The sequence below is a fragment of the Trachemys scripta genome, chromosome 7, assembly GCF_013100865.1.
Source record: "Trachemys scripta elegans isolate TJP31775 chromosome 7, CAS_Tse_1.0, whole genome shotgun sequence".
Lineage (NCBI taxonomy): Eukaryota > Metazoa > Chordata > Testudines > Emydidae > Trachemys > Trachemys scripta.
This window is the reverse complement of record NC_048304.1, coordinates 112,085,149-112,108,397: the sequence shown is the minus strand read 5'-3', so window position 1 is coordinate 112,108,397 and position 23,249 is coordinate 112,085,149. Positions and strand designations below refer to the sequence as shown.

The 23,249-nt window shown below is 39.1% G+C and overlaps 2 protein-coding genes across 3 annotated transcripts in view; one reads left to right on the top strand and one right to left on the bottom strand.

The window, feature by feature from the left end:
* Nucleotides 1-6,666, top strand: part of SLC18A2 (solute carrier family 18 member A2) — a 57,165-nt gene extending 50,499 nt beyond the window's left edge. The window contains exon 16 of the mRNA XM_034775435.1: nucleotides 4,537-6,666. Coding sequence (XP_034631326.1) covers nucleotides 4,537-4,644 — 108 coding nt within the window. The 3' untranslated portion in view covers nucleotides 4,645-6,666. The remainder of the gene's footprint in view (nucleotides 1-4,536) is intronic.
* A 2,576-nt stretch (nucleotides 6,667-9,242) lies between these two features.
* The window catches only part of PDZD8 (PDZ domain containing 8), a 134,063-nt gene continuing 120,056 nt past the window's right edge, over nucleotides 9,243-23,249 (bottom strand). For both annotated transcript variants that reach the window (XM_034775434.1, XM_034775433.1), the window contains 2 exons: nucleotides 16,213-16,375; nucleotides 9,243-13,755 (listed from right to left, as the gene is read on the bottom strand). In XM_034775434.1, the coding sequence (XP_034631325.1) occupies nucleotides 11,558-13,755; nucleotides 16,213-16,375 (2,361 nt within the window). In that variant the 3' untranslated portion in view covers nucleotides 9,243-11,557. The remainder of the gene's footprint in view (nucleotides 13,756-16,212; nucleotides 16,376-23,249) is intronic.

The window sequence follows — 23,249 nt, the reverse complement described above, 5'->3', positions numbered from 1 at the left end:
ACCAAAGGACCCAGGGATTTTCTGCCATCTCTGCATTGCAGGATTGCTTTGACTCAAAGCAATAAGGGCCCAAACGTTGTTCCCCAACAGTGTAATGGCTGGACTCGGTATGAAATCCTGCAGCGCCTCTGGTGTGGAAACCTCAAACTCAGATTTGCTCTATTTGCTTTCCTCCTACCTCCGGAAAAGTGTTTTGCGGAGGTTCATCGAGTCCATGTTTATGATGGACTATTTCTTTATGTCATTTCTACTGTACTCTTTGGGTATGTCTACACTGCAGTGAAAAACCCATGCCAGCTGATTCAGGCTCACGGGAATGTTTAATTACGGTGTCGACATTCAAGCTTGGGCAGAAGCCCAGGCTCTAGGACCAGGACAGGTGGGAGTGTCCCGGAGCTTGGGCTGCAGCTGGAGCCCAAATTTCTCCATCACAATTAAATAGCCCCTGACCTGAGCCCAAGTCAGCTGGCACAGGCCGGCTGAGTGTATGTAATTGCAGTATGCACATACCCTTAAAGGCCCTTTACAATGTATTTTGCTCCATCCCCATCTCCTCTTTATTCCTCCTTTTTGCCACCCCTCTTACAAGTTAATTGGTCCTCTTTTCCTGGCTGTAGCTGCAGCAAGGCCTTCTCTTGAGTTTCCTTTTGTTTCTTTTTTCTCACATCATCATATGCCTTAATCTTATCATGTACATTATCTTCAGCCTTGTTTGCTTCCAAGCTAGCCTTGTGTAAGGCAGTTGTTACTAGTTTCCCCCCTGCCTTCTTGTGCCATGGCCTACTTCTTGTTCACCTCGTTCTTTCACTGCTCTCCTATTCTTCTTGCCAGAGGATATCAGGTTTGGAAGGGAGCTCAGGAGATCACCTAGTCTAACCCTCTGCTCAAATGAGGAACAGTTCCCAACTAAATCATCCCAGCCAGGACTTCGTCAAGCCTGACCTTAAAAACCTCTAAGGAAGTAGATTCTACCACCTCCCTAGGTAACCCCTTTCAGTGCTTCACTACCCTCCTAGTGAAAAAGATTTTCTTAATATCCAACCTAAACCTCCCCCACTTCCACAGCTCTCCTCCCCTCCTTGAAATCTGCTGCCCCCTCTCCCTTCCCTCCATAACTCCCTCTTCTACTGCTCCTTCCCATTATCTCCTTTCTTCAGTCACCTACATTCCTTCTGCTTGGTCCAAGCCCCAAGATCCTTACCACTGGAGCTGATGTACTGCTCTGCTCTTATGCCTCTTCCAGCTGCCTGGCTACCATAAGAGACATGGTACAGCCTCATCATGATGTTAAATACAGCCAGAACAATGTAGAATGACCAGTATTCTGATTCCAGGACCCAGACAGCCCTACAGACCCAGTACGATACTGGCTACAACATCTCTCCAAGCCCCATGGAACTGCAGGTCTAGCCCAATACTTCCTCCTAGGGGAGCTGGGTCCTTCCCAACTTGGAAGAATGCTGACTCTTACCCAAGATGTACTCCTTAAGTAAGCCAGGTGCAGTCACTTTTGCACTTAGGATAGCAAAAAGTAATTATGCAGGGTCCCTTGTGTTCCAAGTGCAGTGACATCTCTCTGAAAGGTAAGAAGAGAACCACCTGACGTGACTCTATCACACTTAGTACAGGCACATGCAGAACAGAAAATGGGATGAAATACTTGCAGAAAATCTGCCAACTGTGGATTCAGCATACATACAGTTGCTTCTGAAGGCAATTCCCCAGAGATTTCTGTGGACTACTCATCATGACCTTTTTAGACTGCAATGATCATTTTCTACAGTGATTAGAGGTAGGGACAGGAGAGGAGAAAGAACTAACTACTGTTGTTTGCAGAGATATAAATTTACGCAAACAAGGTCTGTCGCTTTGTTTCAGTCTTTGCTACGTGCAGATGCTTGTTTCTTGGAAAATCTGTTTGAAAGGCAGAAGAAGATTTGGTGAGAGGAAACTTAAGAGGGACATTTCCTATCAAAAAGAGAGCCAGCCAAGAGGAGAAAATGTAGGCACTTCAAGAGCAGGAAAGCCTCACTGCACCTATGAAAAAAACCCAAAACAAACACCTGGGGTTCCCAAAAGGGAGGCCTGAGGAAGGAAGAATAAGCCAGAAGCCAGGGAAGTATGCCATTTAGAGAAAGAAGTATACTTGGGGAAAGTGATTCAACTCAGAAAACAGCCAAAGCTTAATTGCTGGAGTGCATCTATGAGGATTGTAGCCACTAGGGTAGTTATAGAACAGGGGGGCAATTGCCCATGTCAGTGGTTTTAGGCTCATGGATTTAAAGTTACTGAGGGTTTTTGTTTTGTTTTTATAAAACATGCATTTTTCATCCCATAAGATGACATTCTTCATACAAGCCAGGATAGGTGATACATTTTTTAGTTCAGTTGCCACATTAAACCACACTGATGGAAAATGAAAACTGAATTCAAGCATAACATGCACAAGCAGCACTTTTCTTTTCTCTGGTCCCTTTCCCCCTTTACTCTTCTTCACTGATTTATTTGGTAAAGCAGTAAGGAGCAGATTATGATGGATGAAAATCCAAGACTGATGAAGCACTCATGACGAAATGGAAAATGTAGCTACAACATCACCATTAGTAAAACTACCCATCATTCACTATAACTTGCGGCTTTTCCACTAAAATTCAATAGAATGGGGAGTTGGCATTTAGTTCTGCTTTTGTGAACTCATCATGACCCTGAGTACACATGTAAATAGCAGACTGACCTGTGAATGAACTATAACCAGCAACCTGCAAACCCAAGAAAAAACAGAACTATATTTGGGGGCAAAGAAACATTCGGTGTACCTTTTAAAAAAAAGGTATTGTGTCATTTCTAAACTAAAGGATCTTTTAACATTGTATGTAGGCAAGAAATTCTTATAGCTATATTGCTCTAGTTTGATATACAAAGTCTTCCCAAAATTTAGTTTAAAAAAATCTCAGGGACAACAGGACAAACCAAAAAGATGATCCTTGACACTAATGTAAATTTAACTCTCTTGCAATATATTTAGGAATCTTGCTAAAATTGCTATTTTGCACTTCTATGGACTGAAATCCTAACCCTCTTGCAGGCAAGGGGAGTTTTGTCACTGACTTCAGTGAGGCCCGGATTACACCTATGATGTGTAAATTCTTCAATCAGACATTAATACAGCACCTTGTGAGGAGCCCAACCTTGATTGGGGCCTATAAAGTGCTACCATAATTCAAATAACGGCATAGTTCACTATTCCCTAAGTAACTTGTTGCATGTCACTGATCTGGCACTGCTCTGCTTTCACTTTTGATTAAGAGGACATAAAGGCTGTTTCCTACATTATTCCCTTTGCATGATTAATAAAAAGCCATAATCTATCAATAGAATATGTCATCAATGGTTTGTAGTTAGTGGCCTTCCATTGCAATAACTGGATTTTTATAGGTTAGCATTAAATACAAATAAACAGGTCGCCAAACTCTGTTCTCACAGACAAAACCTGATATTACAGTTACAACTCACAGTGGCCCAACTTCAGTCAATAAAATTTACACTGGGATATTCCAGGAATTAATTTGGGCTACCAGTTTCATTGGTAACTAAAGGTATGTCTACACTGCAATTAACTCCCGCTGGCTGGCCCGTGGCAGCTGACTCAGGATTGTGGGGCTGTAGAATTGCAGTGTAGATGTCTGAGCTTGAGCCCAGCATCTGGGTTCCTCCCCTCTTGCAGGGTCACGGAGCTTCAGTTCCAGCCTGAGCCCAACCGTCTGCATCATGATTTTACAGCCCGAGCCCCGTGGGCCTGTGTCACCTGACAGGTCAGCTGCAGTGTTTAATTGCAGTGTAGACATACCTTAAGAGCAGAATTTGGTCCACTGTATAAGAGTAGAATAGATGCTACAAGTTTGAATTGGTTTCTGAAATCAGAAAAGAAAATTTTCTCCATGTGTAGGGGGTAACTGGTAACATTCTGAACAGTAGCCGTGGTGTGGATTATTCACATTGCTTTGATGTGTCAAAGGTGGAGATGGTGGGGAAATCAAGTGACCCAGGATAGAACCATTCCTTAAAGCAATGGTATTCTGCTCTCTTGTGATTCAGATTAACAACAAAAACAACAAGGAGTCCTTCTGGCACTTTAGAGAGTAACAAATTTATTTGGGCATAAGCGTTCGTGGGCTAGAACCCACTTCAGCAGATGCATGGAGTGGAAATGATGCAAAATGTAACTGTAAATTCACATCTGTAACACACATTTCAAGTTAGTGACACAGGGTGAAATCCTGGCCCCACTAAAGTTCTATATATAGAAGTTTTGCCATTGACTTCAATGGGGTCAGGCTTTTACCTATAATATTCTTTATGGGCTTGATCCTACTCTAGTTGAACTCAACAAAGGTTTTACTGCTGACTTTAATAAAGAAGAATCAGTCCCTAAAACAGTGGCTGAAGTTGTGTGGCTTTTTGTGAAAAACAGCCAGCTGCAGACATCATTAAAATGTTTAGCAGATATGCTAATACCCCTGCTCTTTTTTCTTTTAGGCAATACTCATGGATCATAACTGTCCCCTTAAAACAAAAATGTATACTCAGAACAACATCCAGTCATATCCAATAGGTGATGATGAAGAATCTGAAAGTGATGAATAATATTAAAAGCCATATTGAGTATATTGGTGTACACAATGCAGTGTTTCCTGTGAAACATCTCATACAGAAATATGTTTTAGGTGTACTGTACTTTTAATGGTGAAATAGTAAAAAAACCAAAGGTATATTATTTATTTCCCATGGTTATAACGCAGATTGCCAACTGCCTTATAAAGAGAAAATAGCTTTTATAGGGGTTTGTATAGTGTTGAAAACTTTATTTTATGTATTTAATTTTATTAAATATTATACAGTATATTTTTGATTAACTGTGTAGTTAAATCTGTATAAACACTTGAATCCAAACTATAATTTTCTAAATCTTATTCATGGACAATGACATAAGATTCCGTAGTTTGGACTCATTAGTGGGTAATGAGTTCTTGACAGTAAAATGTTTCTATTAATTATTCCTCTGATTAAAAAAAATGTGAAGTTCAAAGAATACACAACCTATCCAACTCTCAGCTCTATTAAATGTACTGTGCTCTTTAAAGCACATTCACAAGAGATAAAGTCTAGAATTAAGACAGCACATTACTACCAGTTGCTCAGCTCAGGGTCATACAGTGCCATCAATTTTGGTTTCTTTGCAGAGCTCCCCAGATGATTCCAAAGGTGAGCTCTGCATAAAATTGATGGCATACTGAGACCTTACGGTAAGAAAATAAAACTTTTTTTAAAAACAAAAATTGTTTTCAGACATATCAGTGTATTGCTAAAAAAGTTAAAACGTGTTTCTGAAGGATGGGTACTGCTCTAACTCCAGTGACTCTCACTGGCTCATCCACCAAAGGGTATTGTCACTAGCTTCAGAAGAAACTGTATATTTGCTCTCTCACACCGGAGATACTATGGTTTCCATCTGATGTATGAAGGAATGCTGGGCAAGTTTCAAGTCAGGAACTCACTTTGGATATATAGGGATGAATTGAGAGGCCAGTGTTTGTTGGCTATTAATCTAAAATAGCACTAGGCCAACTAAGGAAACAAAAGATAAGGGTCAAAATCTGTATTCTCTCCCCCCATCCCCTCTTTGGGGATTACAGTTGTATCAGAGTGAAATTGGGTTATAAAACTACAGCTGATGTAAATATAGATGTAGCTCCACTGAAATCAATTCAGCTATGCCAATTTAAACCAGCTGAGGATCTGGCCAAGGATATGTAAATATACAACAAAACCAAAATTAAAACATTGCCTTTATTTTTTTGCCCTGTAATGTAGTCTTAGCTAACCAGACATTCTTGGTGCTGGGAAAACTGGACAGAAGAGTATTTGGTATCTCCTGCTAAAATTATTTATGTACAAGTGGGCTATTATAACTTCAAGAGAGTTAGAGTAGCATGAAGCTTTGACATTTACAATTTTTATATTCAGATCTTTTATTTTTGTCATCTCAACTTTATTTCAGGTACTACTTACACATTCATTTCAGGATTTTTATAATTAGTTAAGATCATTGCAGTACCACAGTATTTACATTTAACATCTTACTTGCAGGACTCAACTTCGGTAGCTTTGACTAAAACCTATTTTACACTGATTTGCCTACATGTCTAGAAATGTTGTTTGTATGTTTCTTCTATTTGAAAATGAAGTCAAATTATAAATTTAGCCAAAATAATGGAGAAGTAACAGATAGCTCATTATCAATACCTCTAGTGATTTGATGAGACTAAATCTAATGCAGTGAAAGTACTGCATTAGACAATCTACTTATCTGCACTGAGAAAAATCGAACTTCTAAAGTAAACACTCAACAAAAAACTGAAGTATGTTTTTTAATCTGGTGTCGTTTACATGTAGTTTTTGTTTGTAAATTAAAATCTTTATGTGCCTTCTTTCATGTATCAGCAGATGTTTTATGTACTACAGCAGATACTCTGTTTACATATGGTTTTGTAAAGCGTATATAGTATGGTCAGAAAGTATGGAAATGCTGTGAATCAAATCTCAAGTATTGCTTTGTTGATAATTATGCAGTAAGACTACATAAAATAAATAAAAAGTAATCTAAAATAAGTTCACAATTTATTGCAACACAATATGGTAACTATCTCACCATTTTCTATGCTGTTATGGTTTGCACACACCAAGAAGTGGAAAGAAAGTAATCAGAATTTATCAACTTCCTAGGAAAGCAACATTCAACTCATACCTAGTCTATTTATGATTTCTAACAGGCAGGTTAAACATTTCCATGCCAGTGTATAACCTGCTAATGTAAAATGAGCTCCCAAGCAATCTGACAAATGATTTTTGATCCAAATTTTAATTTTTGCAAACAGATGTAGATGGTTCACTCCTGAATGGACATGTGTAAGTAAATAGCAGTTATGAGGCCACACCACAGCAGGAATCGACTCCCTACAAAGTATGAAGGATCACAGCAGAGACTTTGACAGAGTCTGAAAACTGACTTATGCTAGTAACTAATTTTGCATGTGGCTGTCTTTTATTATATTTGATTGATGCAATAGGGTTGACAGCATTTCTGTAGTTTCCGACACACTTAAAATACAAGAAAATGATTCCTTCTATGCCCCACAAAGTATTTGGAGGACCAACATTTTTAATCAACAGAGACTGAGATTTGGCAAGTCTGTTAACAGTTCCTTCAGTCCACCGCATTGGTTGCAACACCAACTATATGTAAACTGCCATGCAGAGCAATATCCTTTCTACAGAGTTTTCTTTAATAGTAGTAGTTTGTATTTTCAAGGTTTGCATTTTTTAAAAATAGCTTCAACTGTGAGATTTAACAATGAAGCTAGTTGCATGGCTAGGTAATGGTACATATGAAATTCATGTTTTGACCAGTGAAATAAGTGAGAAATGGGGTCTGCAAATTATGACTGTGTTCATTTGGGATCTGGATTTTGCAATGTGTAATGGGGTAGTAAAATAGATTAGTAGAATTTGTCATGGCCTTGACATTTATTTCCAAACAATTCTCTGCCTTAAAATGTTTATATCATACAAATTTGTTGATTAATTTAAAAAAAATCAAACTTCAGCCCAATGAAAGAAGTAAGTCTTTTACTTTGTTTTTGTGAACATTTCTGGTTGATATCAATTGTTCAGTTGAATTTATTGCCCTGAAGTTGGATCTATAATACTAACATTTAAATTTTAATTCGCATACAGTATATTCATCTGGATGAAGTGCAATCACCAATTGCATTAATCAGTGTATTGTTTATGTTCATATTTAGATAACGTAAGTTGCTACATTTAGAAGGGCATATCGAGAAAAAGGTAGAATGTCCTGTTCACTGGATTTATTTTTGCATTTTTCTTGATCAATTACAAATTTTTAAAAAGAATGAAAATTAAGGGGGACATTCACATTGCTATACAAATCCCAAGTAAATGAGCTTTGTGTGAGAGACCCATGAGGAGAGATTCAGGAGGTCAGCTCAGTCCTCTTCAAGCGAGAAGCAGAGTGCAGAACAAGCCGACTATGGCTCTGTGTATCCCCTCATTGTGGGGTTTCTAGTCAGTGTATCCAAACATATCATAGCTGTGCCCTATCACTCTGCGCCCCCCCTCCCCAACCCACCCATATCCCATGGAGACAATGGGGACAGTGGAGACCCTCTCTCCCTCTCCCAACCCATACACTAGAACCATGAAAATTCTGGGTTCTGTACTTTGGGTCTTCTGTGGCCATGGTTGGAACAGGTGGATTTCATCTAAAATCAGTATTAACAACCCAATGGTACCTCATGGCTGTAGTTATATTTACCTTTAACCACATGGGAAACTTTGAAAAGCATTCTATTTAGGAATAATTCTGCTGCTGTCATTTAGTATATTTTTCTATCCCTATTTTCCCTAAAAATATTTGCTGCTTAGTAGCTTATGTGCTGTGCTACTCCTCCTCCTGTAGTTCTAATTGTCTATTTATGACAAAGTACACATTTCAGGAGAATACAGATGGGGAATTAGCAGGAGGAACAGCTAAAGTGAGTTAGTAAACTGCAAGGAGTCTATTTAAAAAAATGTTACAGGGAATAAAAAAAATAAAGCACAAGGAAGAAAAAAATATAGGATAGATCAGAATTATTCTTAAACAGAGTGAGTCAGATTGTTCCCTGGAGATAGTCATTACCATAATTAGAAGTAGTAGTATTTGTACAGTGCCCAGAAGTCTTAATCAAGGATGTGAGTCCTGCTATTCTAGGCATGCTGCAAACATTGATAAAGTTACACCATGTATTTATTTGGCCCAATGTTTTTGAAAAACTTCCATATAAATTGTGCTGAGTGTAATTAAAATGCATATCCTAAATACAGAGAATGCATTAAAGGCTTATACAGCAATCAGTAATTTACTTTTCTATAAACATGTATTCTCCCCCACCCCCCAAAAGGTACTGTGCTTTCTAAATTATCATACCTTAAATAGTAATATTTTTAAAATATTGCATTACAGTAGTTTAACAGTGCAAAGAAGTAACTGATAATTTAGCAAAACTATTTTATTAAAGCTTGTTCTCATGATAAAATCATAGTCAACAAAATCATATCAGGCAGAGTTTCTGTAAATACGTGTAGCTGCCACCTACCTACATATCACTAAGTCAAATATATTCTCATTTTCTGTGGTATTGTTTATTTTCAGCTATTTACAGGAAAGCAAAGATTACATTAGGAATGTGGTATTACAGCTTTTCCTCAAGAGTCAGTGTTTACTGTAATTAATGCCAGATAAGATTTTTATGTTTTCCTTATGACTCAAATACAACTATTTCCCCTCCCCATTCAACATATTGAAAAATATTGCACTACATTTTTTTATGTTTTACAATCATCATTAGCAGTGTTATATGAAGAAAGTTATATCCAGCTTTTCATATCCAATGTATTACACAATTATATAATTTAAAACCTTGAATGTGTTTTTGTGAAAAGCACAAATTTATGTTATTTCTGCAGCTACTTCATGCCTGGCAGAGTTTAATGATTTACTTGGATATATTTGAAAGCTCTTATGGTAATCCATGAGTTAACACTGATGGAGATTTAGTCCAGATTACCACCAATGGTGAGCTAATCAAAAATAAAATGTGAAAGATATAATACGCATTTTAATCAAATAGAGGGTTAAACAACTATTTTAGTCATTAAAAGGATTTTATTTTGTGAGACTGTTTGCTGAAGCAGAATTTTAAAAAGTGTAATACATGCCTATTGGAGCATGGATAGTGTTTTCCACACATCAGCTAAATAATCATCAGGTGCCCCAAAGCTTCACAAAAAAAAAGGGTGTTGCATGAGTGCAAGTAATTGGTTTTACTTAAAAGTACAAATAGGTTTTTCCTGCTAAAACTATTGTTTTTTTTGTTTTTGTCCATCACAAAATAAATTGAGAGACAAATTGAACAGAATACTATGTTAGTGCCTGCCTGCCAATTAAAATCATTAAAAAAAAACAATTTAACTGTATTAGCGTCACTGTTGTTGCACAAAGGCCTATTTGCTACAATCCATGATACAATACAGTACCTAAAATAAAGATGAAAACAATATATGGTCTATCTACATATACAAGATGAAACCTCAAGACACATTTATAATAAATCAATAGGAATATCATACTTAGCCAGACGATGCTAGGATCCAAAACTTACACACAGCACAAGACCAGATGGTTCTTTTCAAAAAGTGCTGGCCAAAATTCCTCCTCACCTCTACTAGACTTATTTGTTTTGATCCAACGCAAAGATGTTATACTTTGCTGAATAAGGTGGTCTTTTTGCTCAAACTGTTTCTTCTGGTTGAGTGGCTGAATGCAGTTCTGTAATTCATGGTGACACCAGAAGTGTTGAGACATGTAGCATATAGTGATTCTGTTTAAATATGAAATTTATTTTGCACTGTGGGTGCAAAATAAATCTTAAACCTTTTGAAATCTTAAACATCCTTGGATGCTTTTGCAAGGAGAGTGGTAATGCTAATTCTAAAAATCCACATTTTAGAACTGCCATTTTCCTTTAATAGGTTAAAATGTTACAACATTTAAAAATGTGATTATATTCTATAAGGCTGCCAGCTATTTTTATCTTAATAAAAATAATATTGCTACTTTTGCTGGAATACTCCAATAAAATTACTAAACAATATTGGTACATAATTATGTATTATATTCAAACAGAGTTTAATATCCCAAAGGTCTAAGGAGGAAATATTTTGTTTGGTACAGCATTACTATATTTCAGATTAGCCACAACTTTTGAAAAGTTACCTGTGTTTAACAAAAGTATAGAAAGCAAGCAACTTGATATGCAATAATACCTTTACTGGACAGTTGTTATAACAGACAAAATAAAAGCCACAGTGTTTTCATGATACATTTGGCAAAAAATATACAACTATTTAGAAGACATAAATCAATGCAACATGATCAAAATTTCAAAACCTGGTCCCTCAATGACTGCTGTGTTGTCATCAGTTTAGGCATGCAGCAAGCTCACAATGTTTTCGTCATCTAATGGAAATCAAACATTTCAAAAATCCTGTTCAAAAATTTCCTGTTCAAATCACTAATTCAAAAACAAAAAAAGGTCAATAATACACAAAGGACACCACATATACATTAACATGAAATGTTAGCTTACATAATTAGAAAAAAGTTAAAAATAAATTATTAAAAATAAACTCCCAGTATAAACCCAAAAATGTAGTTTTAACACAATCTGAACCAGCCTGTTTAACAAAATGGTGGTACTGTAGCTGGAAAAATACCTCTACTAACCTTACTCTTACACAGGCAAATAACTGTGGTGAAGCAGGTCATGTACATAGTACCAGTGTTTAATTAAATTTTGACTTATCTGATTTTTTTTTTTATTAAGTGCAAAGTATTCTTTTCAATCCATTCTTCGGAAAGCCAAATACGCAACTATCAGTCTACTGAGTGAGGAGTGTCAAGCGGTTCTTCCGATATGCTGTTGAATGTTGGAGCCTCCGTCACACTGACATCTTCATGATCCATTTCTTCTGTAGTGCTAGTGTCTTCTGCATATTTAGTCATTTTTCTGGATTGCTGGTCTAAAGGTGCATTTTCCAAAGATTCTATATCCTCAATGCCTGCTCTGTAGTGGATCGTAAGCAGTGTAAGGGCTTGCAGTCTTTCACCTGATTTAGCCAATGCAGCAGAAATTAGTGCTTTTTTCCTTGCATCGCCTGTCTCTTTTTCTTCTCGAATGAGTGAATTATTATTTTCCAATTCTTGGTCTATTTCATTCTGCAGTTTATCCAACATGAACTCTAATTTCTGGAACCTTTCCTCTGTAGGCAAGCTTTTATAGAGATCACGGCCAATTTCTTTTACTGCAACGAAGACATTGTCATCTAGTCCTCCCTCCTTTTTTGCTAACTTTATCCCTGTGCTAACTGCACGTTTTGAGGGACTATTTGGACTGCAAATTTCAGTGTCACTGCTTTCATTATCTGAAGTGTTTGGAGTGTGCTTTGGTGAAGGTTCTACAACGTCCATCCCTGGCTCAACAAGGCGAGCTTTAGGGACTTGACGAAGATTTAACAAACGGGTACTTGTGTTGATGATATGTCTTGTTAAACCTGTGGTTTTGTTCACAGATTTAGATTCTGAATCAACACGAGAGGATACAGCTTGAGGACCTTCCTGCCCATCTATCCTATAACTTCCTATGATTCGGTCAAGTCTCCTTTCAGCTCCTACACAAAATGGGGTCTCAGTTAGACATTTTTCTTGACATTTTTTATGACAAACATAAGCACAGAGCATGCACTGGGAAGCTGCTTTAGTCCAAACCTTCTTTTTGCAATAGTCGCACCAGGTTGGATTCTGGAACTGAGTATCTTGAAAATTATGCTTGTTTTCCGTAAAAATCATTTGTCCCAGATAAGGATCTTCTTTCTGAAGTGCATGAACTTCTTCTACCAAATTATATTCCTTTTCTTTCTCCAGCAGAAAACTTGAGTCTTCTGGTTCCCCTTCTTTTAGATATTTAAAGTGTAAAGTTATATCGCCATAGCAAAACTTTTCATTGAATCCCTTATGCACTGTCAAATTGCGCAAAGCAGTTCTAGTGACTGCTGCTTTAGGCGCAGGAGCATTTAATCGAAGTGTTCTAAGGTATTCCATGGATGATGTAGCTATACAATCTAAAGCAATTTCTTCAAGTTTTATACTTATGTGTCCTAAACAGATAAGACCACCCATTTTGAAAGGGTCTCTGCACCAAAGTGCAACATTAAGGTACTTATGGTATCCTTCCACTTCAAATATACAGGAGGATGCCCTTATCCTTGCCCATCGACCTTGTCGATTGCGATAAGGAATTTCTGGTGATTCCCATGTGTGATGGTCATCACTTTCCTTAGAACTACGTGAATTTTCTGAAATTGTATCTTTTACTATTTCTGGTTTTGTTACTGTTGGTTTTGATATCGCTGGGTCTTCCACTTGATCATTATTTTTTGTTACCTTTTCTGTGCATTTATCTCCATTGTTTGCAGGTGGAGGAGGCCTCTCTGGTTTTTCAGAAGATATGTCTCCTGTTTCTAACAGATTTTGAGTTTCACTAGAAGGCAAAGTAAGTTTAATTTGCGGCCTAGGTGGTACAGGAGGTTTAGTACTGCTCCCCTGAGGTGGTCTAACTGATTGTTGTGATGTGTCCTGACCCTCGGAACTTTTGGGTACTACCTGTTTGACTCCATCTTTTGGTTGTGTTTTTAAATTTGTCTGATAATTTCCTAAATGCAGCTTGCGATTTAGAATTGGAGATATTGTTCCAAGTGGTTTAGTAGCAAATGTTACTACAGAACGTTTGGGACTCTGAGTTGTTGGCATCTCTTCTTTGAGCTCAGGTGACTTTATCTCACAAGCTAAATCTTCAAATTCTGAATCCAGTTCTTTGTTATCAGCATCTGCTGAAACACAAGTTTGTTCCTCTTCTGGGTGTGCCAGAAAAGCAGGGTCTTCTAACTGTCCAAAACCATCCTGCAGTGCTGCACCATGCTGATTATAACCAACGGGCCTTTCATAGAACACTAAAACTCTGTCGCCAGCCTGCTTGATAAGCTTTAGCACTTGAACAGTCGATGTGATTTTAACTCCTATTTAAAAAAAAAGAAAAAAGAAAAAAATTAGCAAACTTGAAAGCAAAAAATAACATCAGTGTCCAAAATCAGTACACAAATTCATTCAAATCTGTAATATTGTTATTAATAAAGGGGAACAGTCAAGCTATTATGATAAAAAGATCCCAACGGAAGGTAATAATAGTAGGATTCTTTTCATTATTCTTACCGAAGTAGAACAGTTTTGGTGTGGGAGAAAAAGAATAATTGATAAAAATGGTTTACTATGAAACTAAAAATGAATTGGTACATACTGGGGATTTTTAGTAGTATTTAGCACCCAGACACTAGAAGGATGGGTACCTGTCTTAGAAATATGCATAGCTAAAATAATAAAGGTAGTGTTAGGCTAACAAACAGATCAGCACCAGTACATTAACAGCAGCATGTAGGCACAGTGGCCAAGAATCTCAGTTGGGCTCAACGGTGGGAGGAGGTAAAGACGGCTCTAAGCAACCTCTTTTCCTGATCCTGACCTCCAGGCATAGCCTAGACTGATAGCTAAGCATCGCTGTAAGGCCCTGATTCAGCCAGGTACTTAAGGATGTGTTTAATTTAAGTATATAAATAGTCCCATTGAAGTCAGTGAAGTCCAGGGGTGATGTAAGGTGGGCTATACCAGCTTCATGCCAGGCAAGAATTCTGTTGGGGCATTCTTCAGCTGCCTGTCTGAGCCAACTTGAAATCCCTTTTAGACCGCTAGAGCAATGCAATGAGAATTTAGGCAGGGCCCAGGATCTTGTTGTTGTTTAGTTTAACACTATAATGTAAATCAGTTTATTGTTAGAGTTCCATGGGGTCATCCACAGAAGTAGACTCTGTGGTCTGAATCACTGGATGTCTTTCCTGTACTTGAGTACACGGGCATTTGATTCAGGATTTGGTTCTGTTTGAAACCCGAGCATGCCCTACTGCTGAAGCATGGAATTGTGTTATTGGTGACCTGAAATGGTTTAAATAATTGTCTGACTTATTTGGTGCGTCTCAGGAAAAGAAGAACAGGAGTACTTGTGGCACCTTAGAGACTAACAAATTTATTAGAGCATAAGCTTTCGTGGACTAGAGTAAATGGTGACTGATGTTCTGGCTCTGTGATCAAGGCCTTGTCCTGCTTGCCATAGCAATCTGAACAATTCAGCGCATTATTTTACCATAACTGGATAGTTCATTTTCACTTCAATTAGACTTGACATTTACACATCTATTTAGAGATAACTAACAGCTGTATCATCTTAATTCTCATCCTGGTAATTATGAAGATAATAAATATGCAAAATAAATGGACTGTTTTCAGATTTTCAATCAACAACTAACAAAAACATCATCTAGTAAACTATTTTAAAAAGAAATAGAGAGGTTACTAGAATCAGTGGTTGACCACGGTTTAATACCACAGTAGTCTCTGTTGGACAAAGAGCAGCTATACAGTCCATTTAGATATGGTCCCTATAGTGTCAAAGTCTTCCTGTAAAGAAAGTTGAATTCCATTTTTAACTATGGTCTGTGAGCCCAGGTGTTATTTTAGGACAACATACTACCCTCAATCCACACTAGGATTCCCAGTGATGACAAGGGAGGTTTGCACAAAGATCAAGGATACATCATGGCTTTTATGCAGCAACTAAACTTTCAATTAACATTAGCTAAAATTTGCAAATCTGGGTACCTAAAGTTACACTCTTAAGTAATATTTCAGCTCCTAAATAAAAGTGAGCAGAGGGTCAGACATGATGAGAACTTACAGCTCCCAATATAAAAATGGTACTTTCATACTCAACAAATCTCCTTGGGTCACACTTGAGTTGTATGTGATTATTTTACGGTCAGAAATAACTTCACACTCATGTTGGCACTTCAGAGCCAATACTGGGTTTGCAGGCCTAGGAGACAGAACTACACCTCTACCTTGATATAACGCTGTTCTCGGGAGCCAAAAAAAATCTTACTGCATTATAGGTGAAACTGTGTTATATTGAACTTGGTGTGATCCGCCAGAGTGCGCAGCCCCGTCCCCCGGAGCGCTGCTTTACCGCATTCATATTATATCGGGTCGCGTTATATCGGGCTAGAGGTGTACTCTATTTTGCCTTTTAAGTAAGCAGATGTTATAGTAAAACATTAAAAGACCATGAACAGGGAATCCCACGATGCTGTTTTTAGAGCTGTGAAGAGTACAACTACACTTTAAATGTTTCTTCAACTGTTTGGATTTACATCAGGTATAGAATAAATGTTTTAATATGCAAGGAAATGGGTCACAGTTAAATTATACATCTTAGGTGGCCATAAATACACAAAAGCTAATGTAACAATAGGAGACTGGTTTTTGCTGTTGTTGCGGTTTTAAACAACATTTTACTTGAATAAAACTGATTACTGCTCTTTTGTAACGACAAACTGTTTTTTTAAAAAACAAATGACGTGATTGCTTACCTCCAATTGCTATAAGTCTATCTCCCCGTTGAAGATCAGCAGCTGCAGCAGGGGAGTTTGGTGTAACAGTTTCAACAACAACATGTCCTCCATCCTCTTCCTTAGACGGCACTAGACGGAGAGTGAGTCCAACACTTTGTAAATTCCCTTTAATTAGTTCTGCCTGGAAAGAAAAGAAGTTAAGTTTATTGGAATACTGTGGTTGTATAAGAAACAGAGGTAACAGAGCATCAAAACCATTCACTTTTAGGATGCTACTTTGTATGTAACACATTATATCTGAACCATTTGGCTATGTACCGTACTTCTGCCGAAGTGCTTTTCTATCCATTTGAAACACTGCAAGTTCCCCTATGTCTAGTCTCTCAGCTTGAAGGAGTGAAATTTAATTTGCTTCTTTCGAGGACTGAGACACAGCTGCTGTTTGCAGAAATCCTCTAAAGGAAACTTTTTTATTTGCTTTCAATTTACTGAGTTTAGGTAGGCAGTTTCCCCCCTTCCCCCCTTTTCCTGAGCCACTATTCAACTGTCTATGTTTGAACTGTCTGGAGTTTATCCTCCTCTTTTGAGTGGGTGTTGGTTTGCTCAATATCATAAAATGGCTTTTGATATGAAGCAGATTACTTATGAGATCCTTTCCCTGCCCATACCTGGCTTTATCAATGCCCCTTTGCGATAGTCATGACACTCGGGGCAGTCTTGTTTTTTGATAAATAGTTAAGTTTTATACCATACTTTGTAGCTATAAAAGTGCTATGTACTACAATTAATTTTCTTCTTTTACCTAAAAATGGTCTTGTGGTTAAGGCAGGAGATCTGGGTTTACTTCCCAGCTCTGATGCAGACTTTCTATGCGAACCTGGGCAAATCATGTAATCTCTCTCTGCTTCAGGTCTCCAGCTATAAAATGGGGATAATATTTTCTTTCATGCCCTTTGTCTATGCTGCCTATTTTGAACGCTAAAACTGTAAACTTGTCAGGGCAGTGACTGTTTCTTACTATGAATATGTATAGCACCTAGAACAATCAGGCCCTGATCTGGTCTCACCTGGGGTCTCCAAGCGCTTCTGTAATGCAAATAAATAATCTAATTGCCTATAAAAATTAGCTCCTCCCATTCCATTCTACGTGAGAGACAACACTAGTATAAGTGTTGCTTAGCAATAGGCTATTCAGTCAGGATTAAAAAAAACAAATAGAAAAGTTTATTAGAAATATTTTTGGAAGAAAGTATAGAAATGTTATAAAAGGCCTATTCCATGGAAAGAGACTTGACACAGTAATACACTTTTCACGTCATCAAGTTCATAGACAGAGTGATTTTAGGTTATGTAGCTTTGCATATTACAGGATTAGAAGACGACTACTGATGGCAAGAGACTGACAAGAACGAACTGTCTCTTTGGTAAGAAAGTGACAGGAAAAACCAGGATGATTTCCATCTTATCTGCATTAGGGTTAGCAGGTTTTTCAAATTTAATTGCACTGTATTAATACTTCTTTGGAGCCTTCTGCCATCTATTTTGATGGTCTACAGTCCTTTATTAAATCTAATTCGAAATTATGAACCTCAGCCCATAGAGTCTGGAATCAATTAACAAAATGTGATATTTCGATGCCATGGTAAGAAGAAAAAGGCTGGGGTCTGGTCTGGTCCGTTAGCTTTGTGGTATCTAAGGAGAAGAGCTCTGTTATCCTAGTCACAGGCGCCGGATTCTAATTTTCCCTGGGGATGCTCAACCTCTGGTCAGCCCCAGGCTGACCCCACTCCACCCCTTCCTCCAAGCCCCCCTCCGCCCCCGCTCCACCCCTTCCTCCAAAGCCCTCCTCCCCGCTGCGGAACACCTGTTCTGCTGCGTGCACAAGGCAGTGGGAGGGATGGGAGGAGTTGATCGGCGGGGACCACAGGCGAGTGGGAGTGAGGGGAGGAAGGGGAGCTTGGCTGACGGTGGGTGCTAAGCACCTGCTAATTTTTCTCTGGGTGCTCCAGCCCTGGAGCACCCATGGAGTCGGCACCTATGATCCTAGTCCTGAATTCCTTGATAGTTGAGGTAATTGCTCAGAAAGCCTGGCTTTCATAGTATTTTGAGAGTTGCTTTTCCAACAGGGTCAAAGTGTGGTTGGAGAAAAGTCTCAGGATTATTTCTAAGTCCATTTTGAAGGTGGTGGTGATAACTTATTTGAAAACTAGTACTTGACAAGATGGCCTCTAATACAGTGCCATACGGTGTGAGGTAGCAACGATCACTAAATGGACTTAATATTAGTTCTGAGCAGTAAAAGTATGTGGATGGGGAGGAATGGAAATGGAGGTAACTGACTACAGTGCCTAGCACAATAAGCCCCAGTCCTGATCATAGCTTTTGGATACTAGCCTCATAACAATAAAAACAGACACTAATAATAATGTGCGATAGATGTTTGAAAAAAAATAATTACCAGTACCTCTAGTTCTTAGAGAGTTTGTCAGCATAAATCCCCATTTCTGGAAGGGGCATGCACTCTAAAGCACTGAGTTGGAACCTTCTAGAAAGTGCTGAGCATTAGGATCACACACATGTTGACTTCCTGGAAAAGACGGTTACCTACCTGTACAGTAACTGTCGTTCTTTGAAATGTGGGTGCAGTCATGTATTCCATTCAGGTGTGCAGATGCTCAGCGCAGCAAAGCCAGAGAACTCTGCCTCATTGTACGGGTAGCATCGCCCTACCTGCTCAGTTCCTTCACACCAAACTTCAGACTTGAGATTCCAGTGCAGAGTGGATGGAGGATTGGTTGTGGAATACATGACTACACATTTCAAAAAACAACAGTTACTGTACAGGCAGGTAACCATCTTTTCTTCTTCCAGTGGGCTGCAGATGTGTATTCCACTCAGGGACTCACAAGCAGTATCAAAAGGAGATGGGGCTCCGAGTCTCCTTAAAGACCAACTGCAGGATTGCTTTCCCTGTATGAGAAAATCAGGTTGAACTGGCTCACGAAGAATGACCTCAGAGTGTGTCTGCAATGGAGGTGGTTTGGGAAGAAAGACCGCGGTTGGGATTGGAGATCTTGCCCTGGACTGGGTTGAAGAACTGGATATTGCAGACTGAGAAATGTCCCAAGGAGGCCATTGGGAATAGGGGTAAGGCACTGATGGTCAGCAGGTACTAGGCCAGGAGTCCCTATATCTCTACTGCAGCAAAGGTGACAATCTCTGTATTGATGGTTTCAGAGTAGCAGCCGTGTTAGTCTGTATCTGCAAAAAAAACCAGGAGTACTTGTGGCACCTTAGAAACTAACAAATTTATTTGAGCATAAGCTTTCGTGGGCTACAGCCCACTTCTTCGGATACATAGAATGGAACATAATATTGAGGAGATATATATACACATACAGAGACAGGTGGGAGTTGTCTTACCAACTCTGAGAGGCCAATTAAGTAAGAGAAAAAAAACTTCTGAAGTGATAATCAAGATAGCTCAGTACAGACAATTTGAAAAGAAGTGTGAGAATACTTACATGGGGAGATAGATTCAATGTCTGTAATGGCTCAGCCATTCCCAGTCCCTATTTAAGCCTAAATTGATTGTATTTAGTTTGCATATCAATTCAACTCAGCAGTCTCTTGTTGGAGTTTGTTTTTGAAGCTTTTCTGTTGCAAAATTGCCACCCGGAGGTCTGTCAGAATGACCAGACAGGTTAAAGTGTTCACTTGCCCCATAACCTCAGCTGACCACCCCCCACAACCCTGCACTTTGAGTCTTTGGCAATGCAGAACATGGTGCTGGACAAATGAGACAACTGTGACCAGACCACTCGGCGCCAAGGGCACAGCAGCAGAAGCAGTAGGCATGGCAGCTGAATGCTCCTGAATTATTGGGGAATAATCAGAAACAGAGAGTAAATGCAGGTCTGATGCCACCTGCTATGCCAATGACATAGGGACAGTTGGTGCTGACACTGATGTCGTCAGTACTGGACTCAACGGATGCCCTGTTACTGGAGTCACTGGTACAGTATCCAACTGATCTCGGTGTGGCACTAGATGTCTCCACTCCACCCTAAGTATTGGGGGAATTATGGTGCCGGTCAGCACTCCTCTTAGAAGTTGAAGAGGAATCTCTCAGAGTCCTGGAATGGCCTTGGTCTGTCTCATGAGAACTCTTCCTCAGAGGGCCAGAGGAAGGAGAATAATTCCTCTTAGGGGAAACATCAGACCTCGAGCATGGAGCAACATTTCGTGTTGGCTCCAAAAGGCTCTGCCGGATCAGATGATCTGCAGAGGCGTGTGGTGCCGATCTGATCTTATGGCCTGCTCCAGAAGGTACTGCTTAAGGTGCAAGTCCCTCACCGCTGGCATTCCCTTCCTGAACTACTTGCAGATGGAGTACCTTTCCTTAATGTGCCCCTCTCCCAGGAACAATAAGCACAAAGGGTGTGTGGGGTCACTATTAGGAATAGCCAGCCCACATGATGGGCAATGTTTAAAACCTGGGGAGCGCATTCCACCAGGCTAAAACTAGGATAAAAACCTGTTACTAGCTACTTCTAATTAACAAAAACCTAAGAATACTACTAAACTGCTAACTATACACACACCACAAAAATTCAGAAACACGAGACAGAAAGAAGCAAGAGGTAACCACCACAAAGAATCCTCCTACTCAAGCTGCAGGCAGTGCGAAGGAACTGAGGGGAATTGAGGTGGCACCACCCTTATGTAGCTAGGGGAAGAGTTAAGGGGCCAAAGGGTGCAAGTGCTGCTAAGCGGCTCTGCACGCTGGTCCCGTCCCGAGTGCTGGCTCTGCAGCTCCCCTTGGCCAGGAACCACGGCCAATGGGAGTTGCAGGGGCAGCGTGCAGAACTGCCTAGCCACGCTTCCGCCTAGGAGCGGCAGGGACATGTCGCTGCTTGCGGGGAGCCTCCCGAGGTGAGCACCGCCCGGATCTGGCACCTGGCACCCCCTCCCGCACTCAAGCTCCCTCTCAGAGCCCGTGCCCAGCACCCGCTCCCATGCCCCAACTCCCAGTCCCAAGCTCCTTCTCCCTTAGTTAACTGGAATTTTTGACTTACCAGCACTCCCCCCATGCCCCCAACATGCCGGATAACAAAGCTTTCACTGTACTTGAAAGAGAGTTATTTGAGAAGGAGAGATCCTTGGAACATGAATCAAGCTCATCCTTGGTGTGACTGTGTTGAAGTTGACAAATAACTTCTTTTGAAGACATTAAACTGCTCTCATTTACCAAACTAAACCAGGTGAATAGATTTCTTTCTGGCAACTCTGAGATTTTCAGAAACTCTAAGCAGCTCTAATGTTTCTGAATCTTTCTTTCAGAATGAAACAGGTTATCATCTTGAAGACTTGATTAAGGCAGCTTTCTATCTTGGCTGATACAGGTCTGATCCATTTGGGCACTTAAGAACTGAAGGGTGTCTACATTTTAACTTTCTCTTCAGTGCCAGGGAAGTGTAAGAAATTTCTTGTTGTGGAACATTATTAAATGTTTCAAAGAGGAAATATAACCTCTGGAGAAAACACAAAGATAAATCAACCTCCTGATTAATACTTGTGTCTCTTGCCACTTTTTCTACAACTCTGAAATTATACGATAGGTATTTCTGTCACTCAAAGATGTAAAACAAGTATTTAAGGAACACCTATTTCCAGTTTTACAAGTTTGCCAGAGTGGTCTTGTTGTCAATGCAGATTATTGCTCAAATGAGTGAGGGATGGTTCTTAAATTATGAATAATTAGTGGTTGGCAGAGCATTTTCAGACGGTCCCAAAGACATAATGGTGTAGCATCCGCCAAAATATTAACAGTGACACCTCCTGCTAGTTATAGTGCAGTCCAGTGTGCTTTCAGAGTTCCCAGGGATTCTTTAGTCAACTGAACTCCCATACCTCTGTGCGTTACAGGTAACTGCTTCGTGTCTTTTTTTTGTTGTGTACGTTTTTTGGTGTAAATTAAACTGAGATCAAATTTGTGGATGACAGCAAATTTAGACGGATAGGAAACACTCAAAGATGGAATCAACTTGCTAAATGACACAGCAATTAGAACAGTGGGGCTGCAGGTAATGCAAGGAAATTACATTTATTAGTAAAAAAAAAAAAAAAAAGTCTTACACCAGGGAGAAAAAAACTGTAGATGCACAAAACCCATTATAGCCAAAAGTAGCTGCACTCCTCGTATTAAAGTGAGTTTATTTTCATTTGGTGTCATTAAATATTAGATCTATCATTAGTTTTTTTCAATGTAACCACACACTATAGTTCCTTAAGTAATGCATGGGATTAGATGGTACGGAGGGGAGGCTGTCAATGAGAGGATCTCTATATTCAGAAATGGTTCACAGCATGAAAAAGTTAGAGAACCACTGCACTAAACTGTGGTATATCCTGGACTATATCATAAAAAGAGGGGCATGAATGTAAAACAGCCTCTCAAGCATCATCCTACAGATTGTTCATGAAATCATCTGATTAGGCATACATTGGGATGGGAATAGAGAATTAAAAAAAATACACCATAAAAAGCCAAACTAAAACTTGTTCCGTTTGTTTTTTTAATATATATATAACGAAGAACACAAACTTCTTATTCAGCTTGGAATTAATAAAACATTGCGATGTGGTGTCACAAACACAAAATGTAATGGGCTATAAAGTGTATGAACATTGATTTCACAATAAGGGTTTTGGAAGCTCATCAATACTACTACTATTTGTGCATCTAAATACATCATGGAACATAACTGTCACTATCACTATTCAGTTTAATAATAGGTCTATGTTCTGGAAGTAAACCGAAGGAAAAAAATACATTCCCTGTGACTCAGCTTTCCCCACCCAAGTCTTGTCATTTTGGAAGTCTAACAGATGTCAGCTGCAAGTGAAAATCAAAGTGTTTCTTTAATCTTTATAAATCTGAACAATGCATTTATGATGCTTAACTTCATAGCTACACATTTACAGCTTAGAAATGCACAGCTTGCTAATATCATTAAAAATATTCTCAAGAGGTGTTAACCAGGATCTAATTT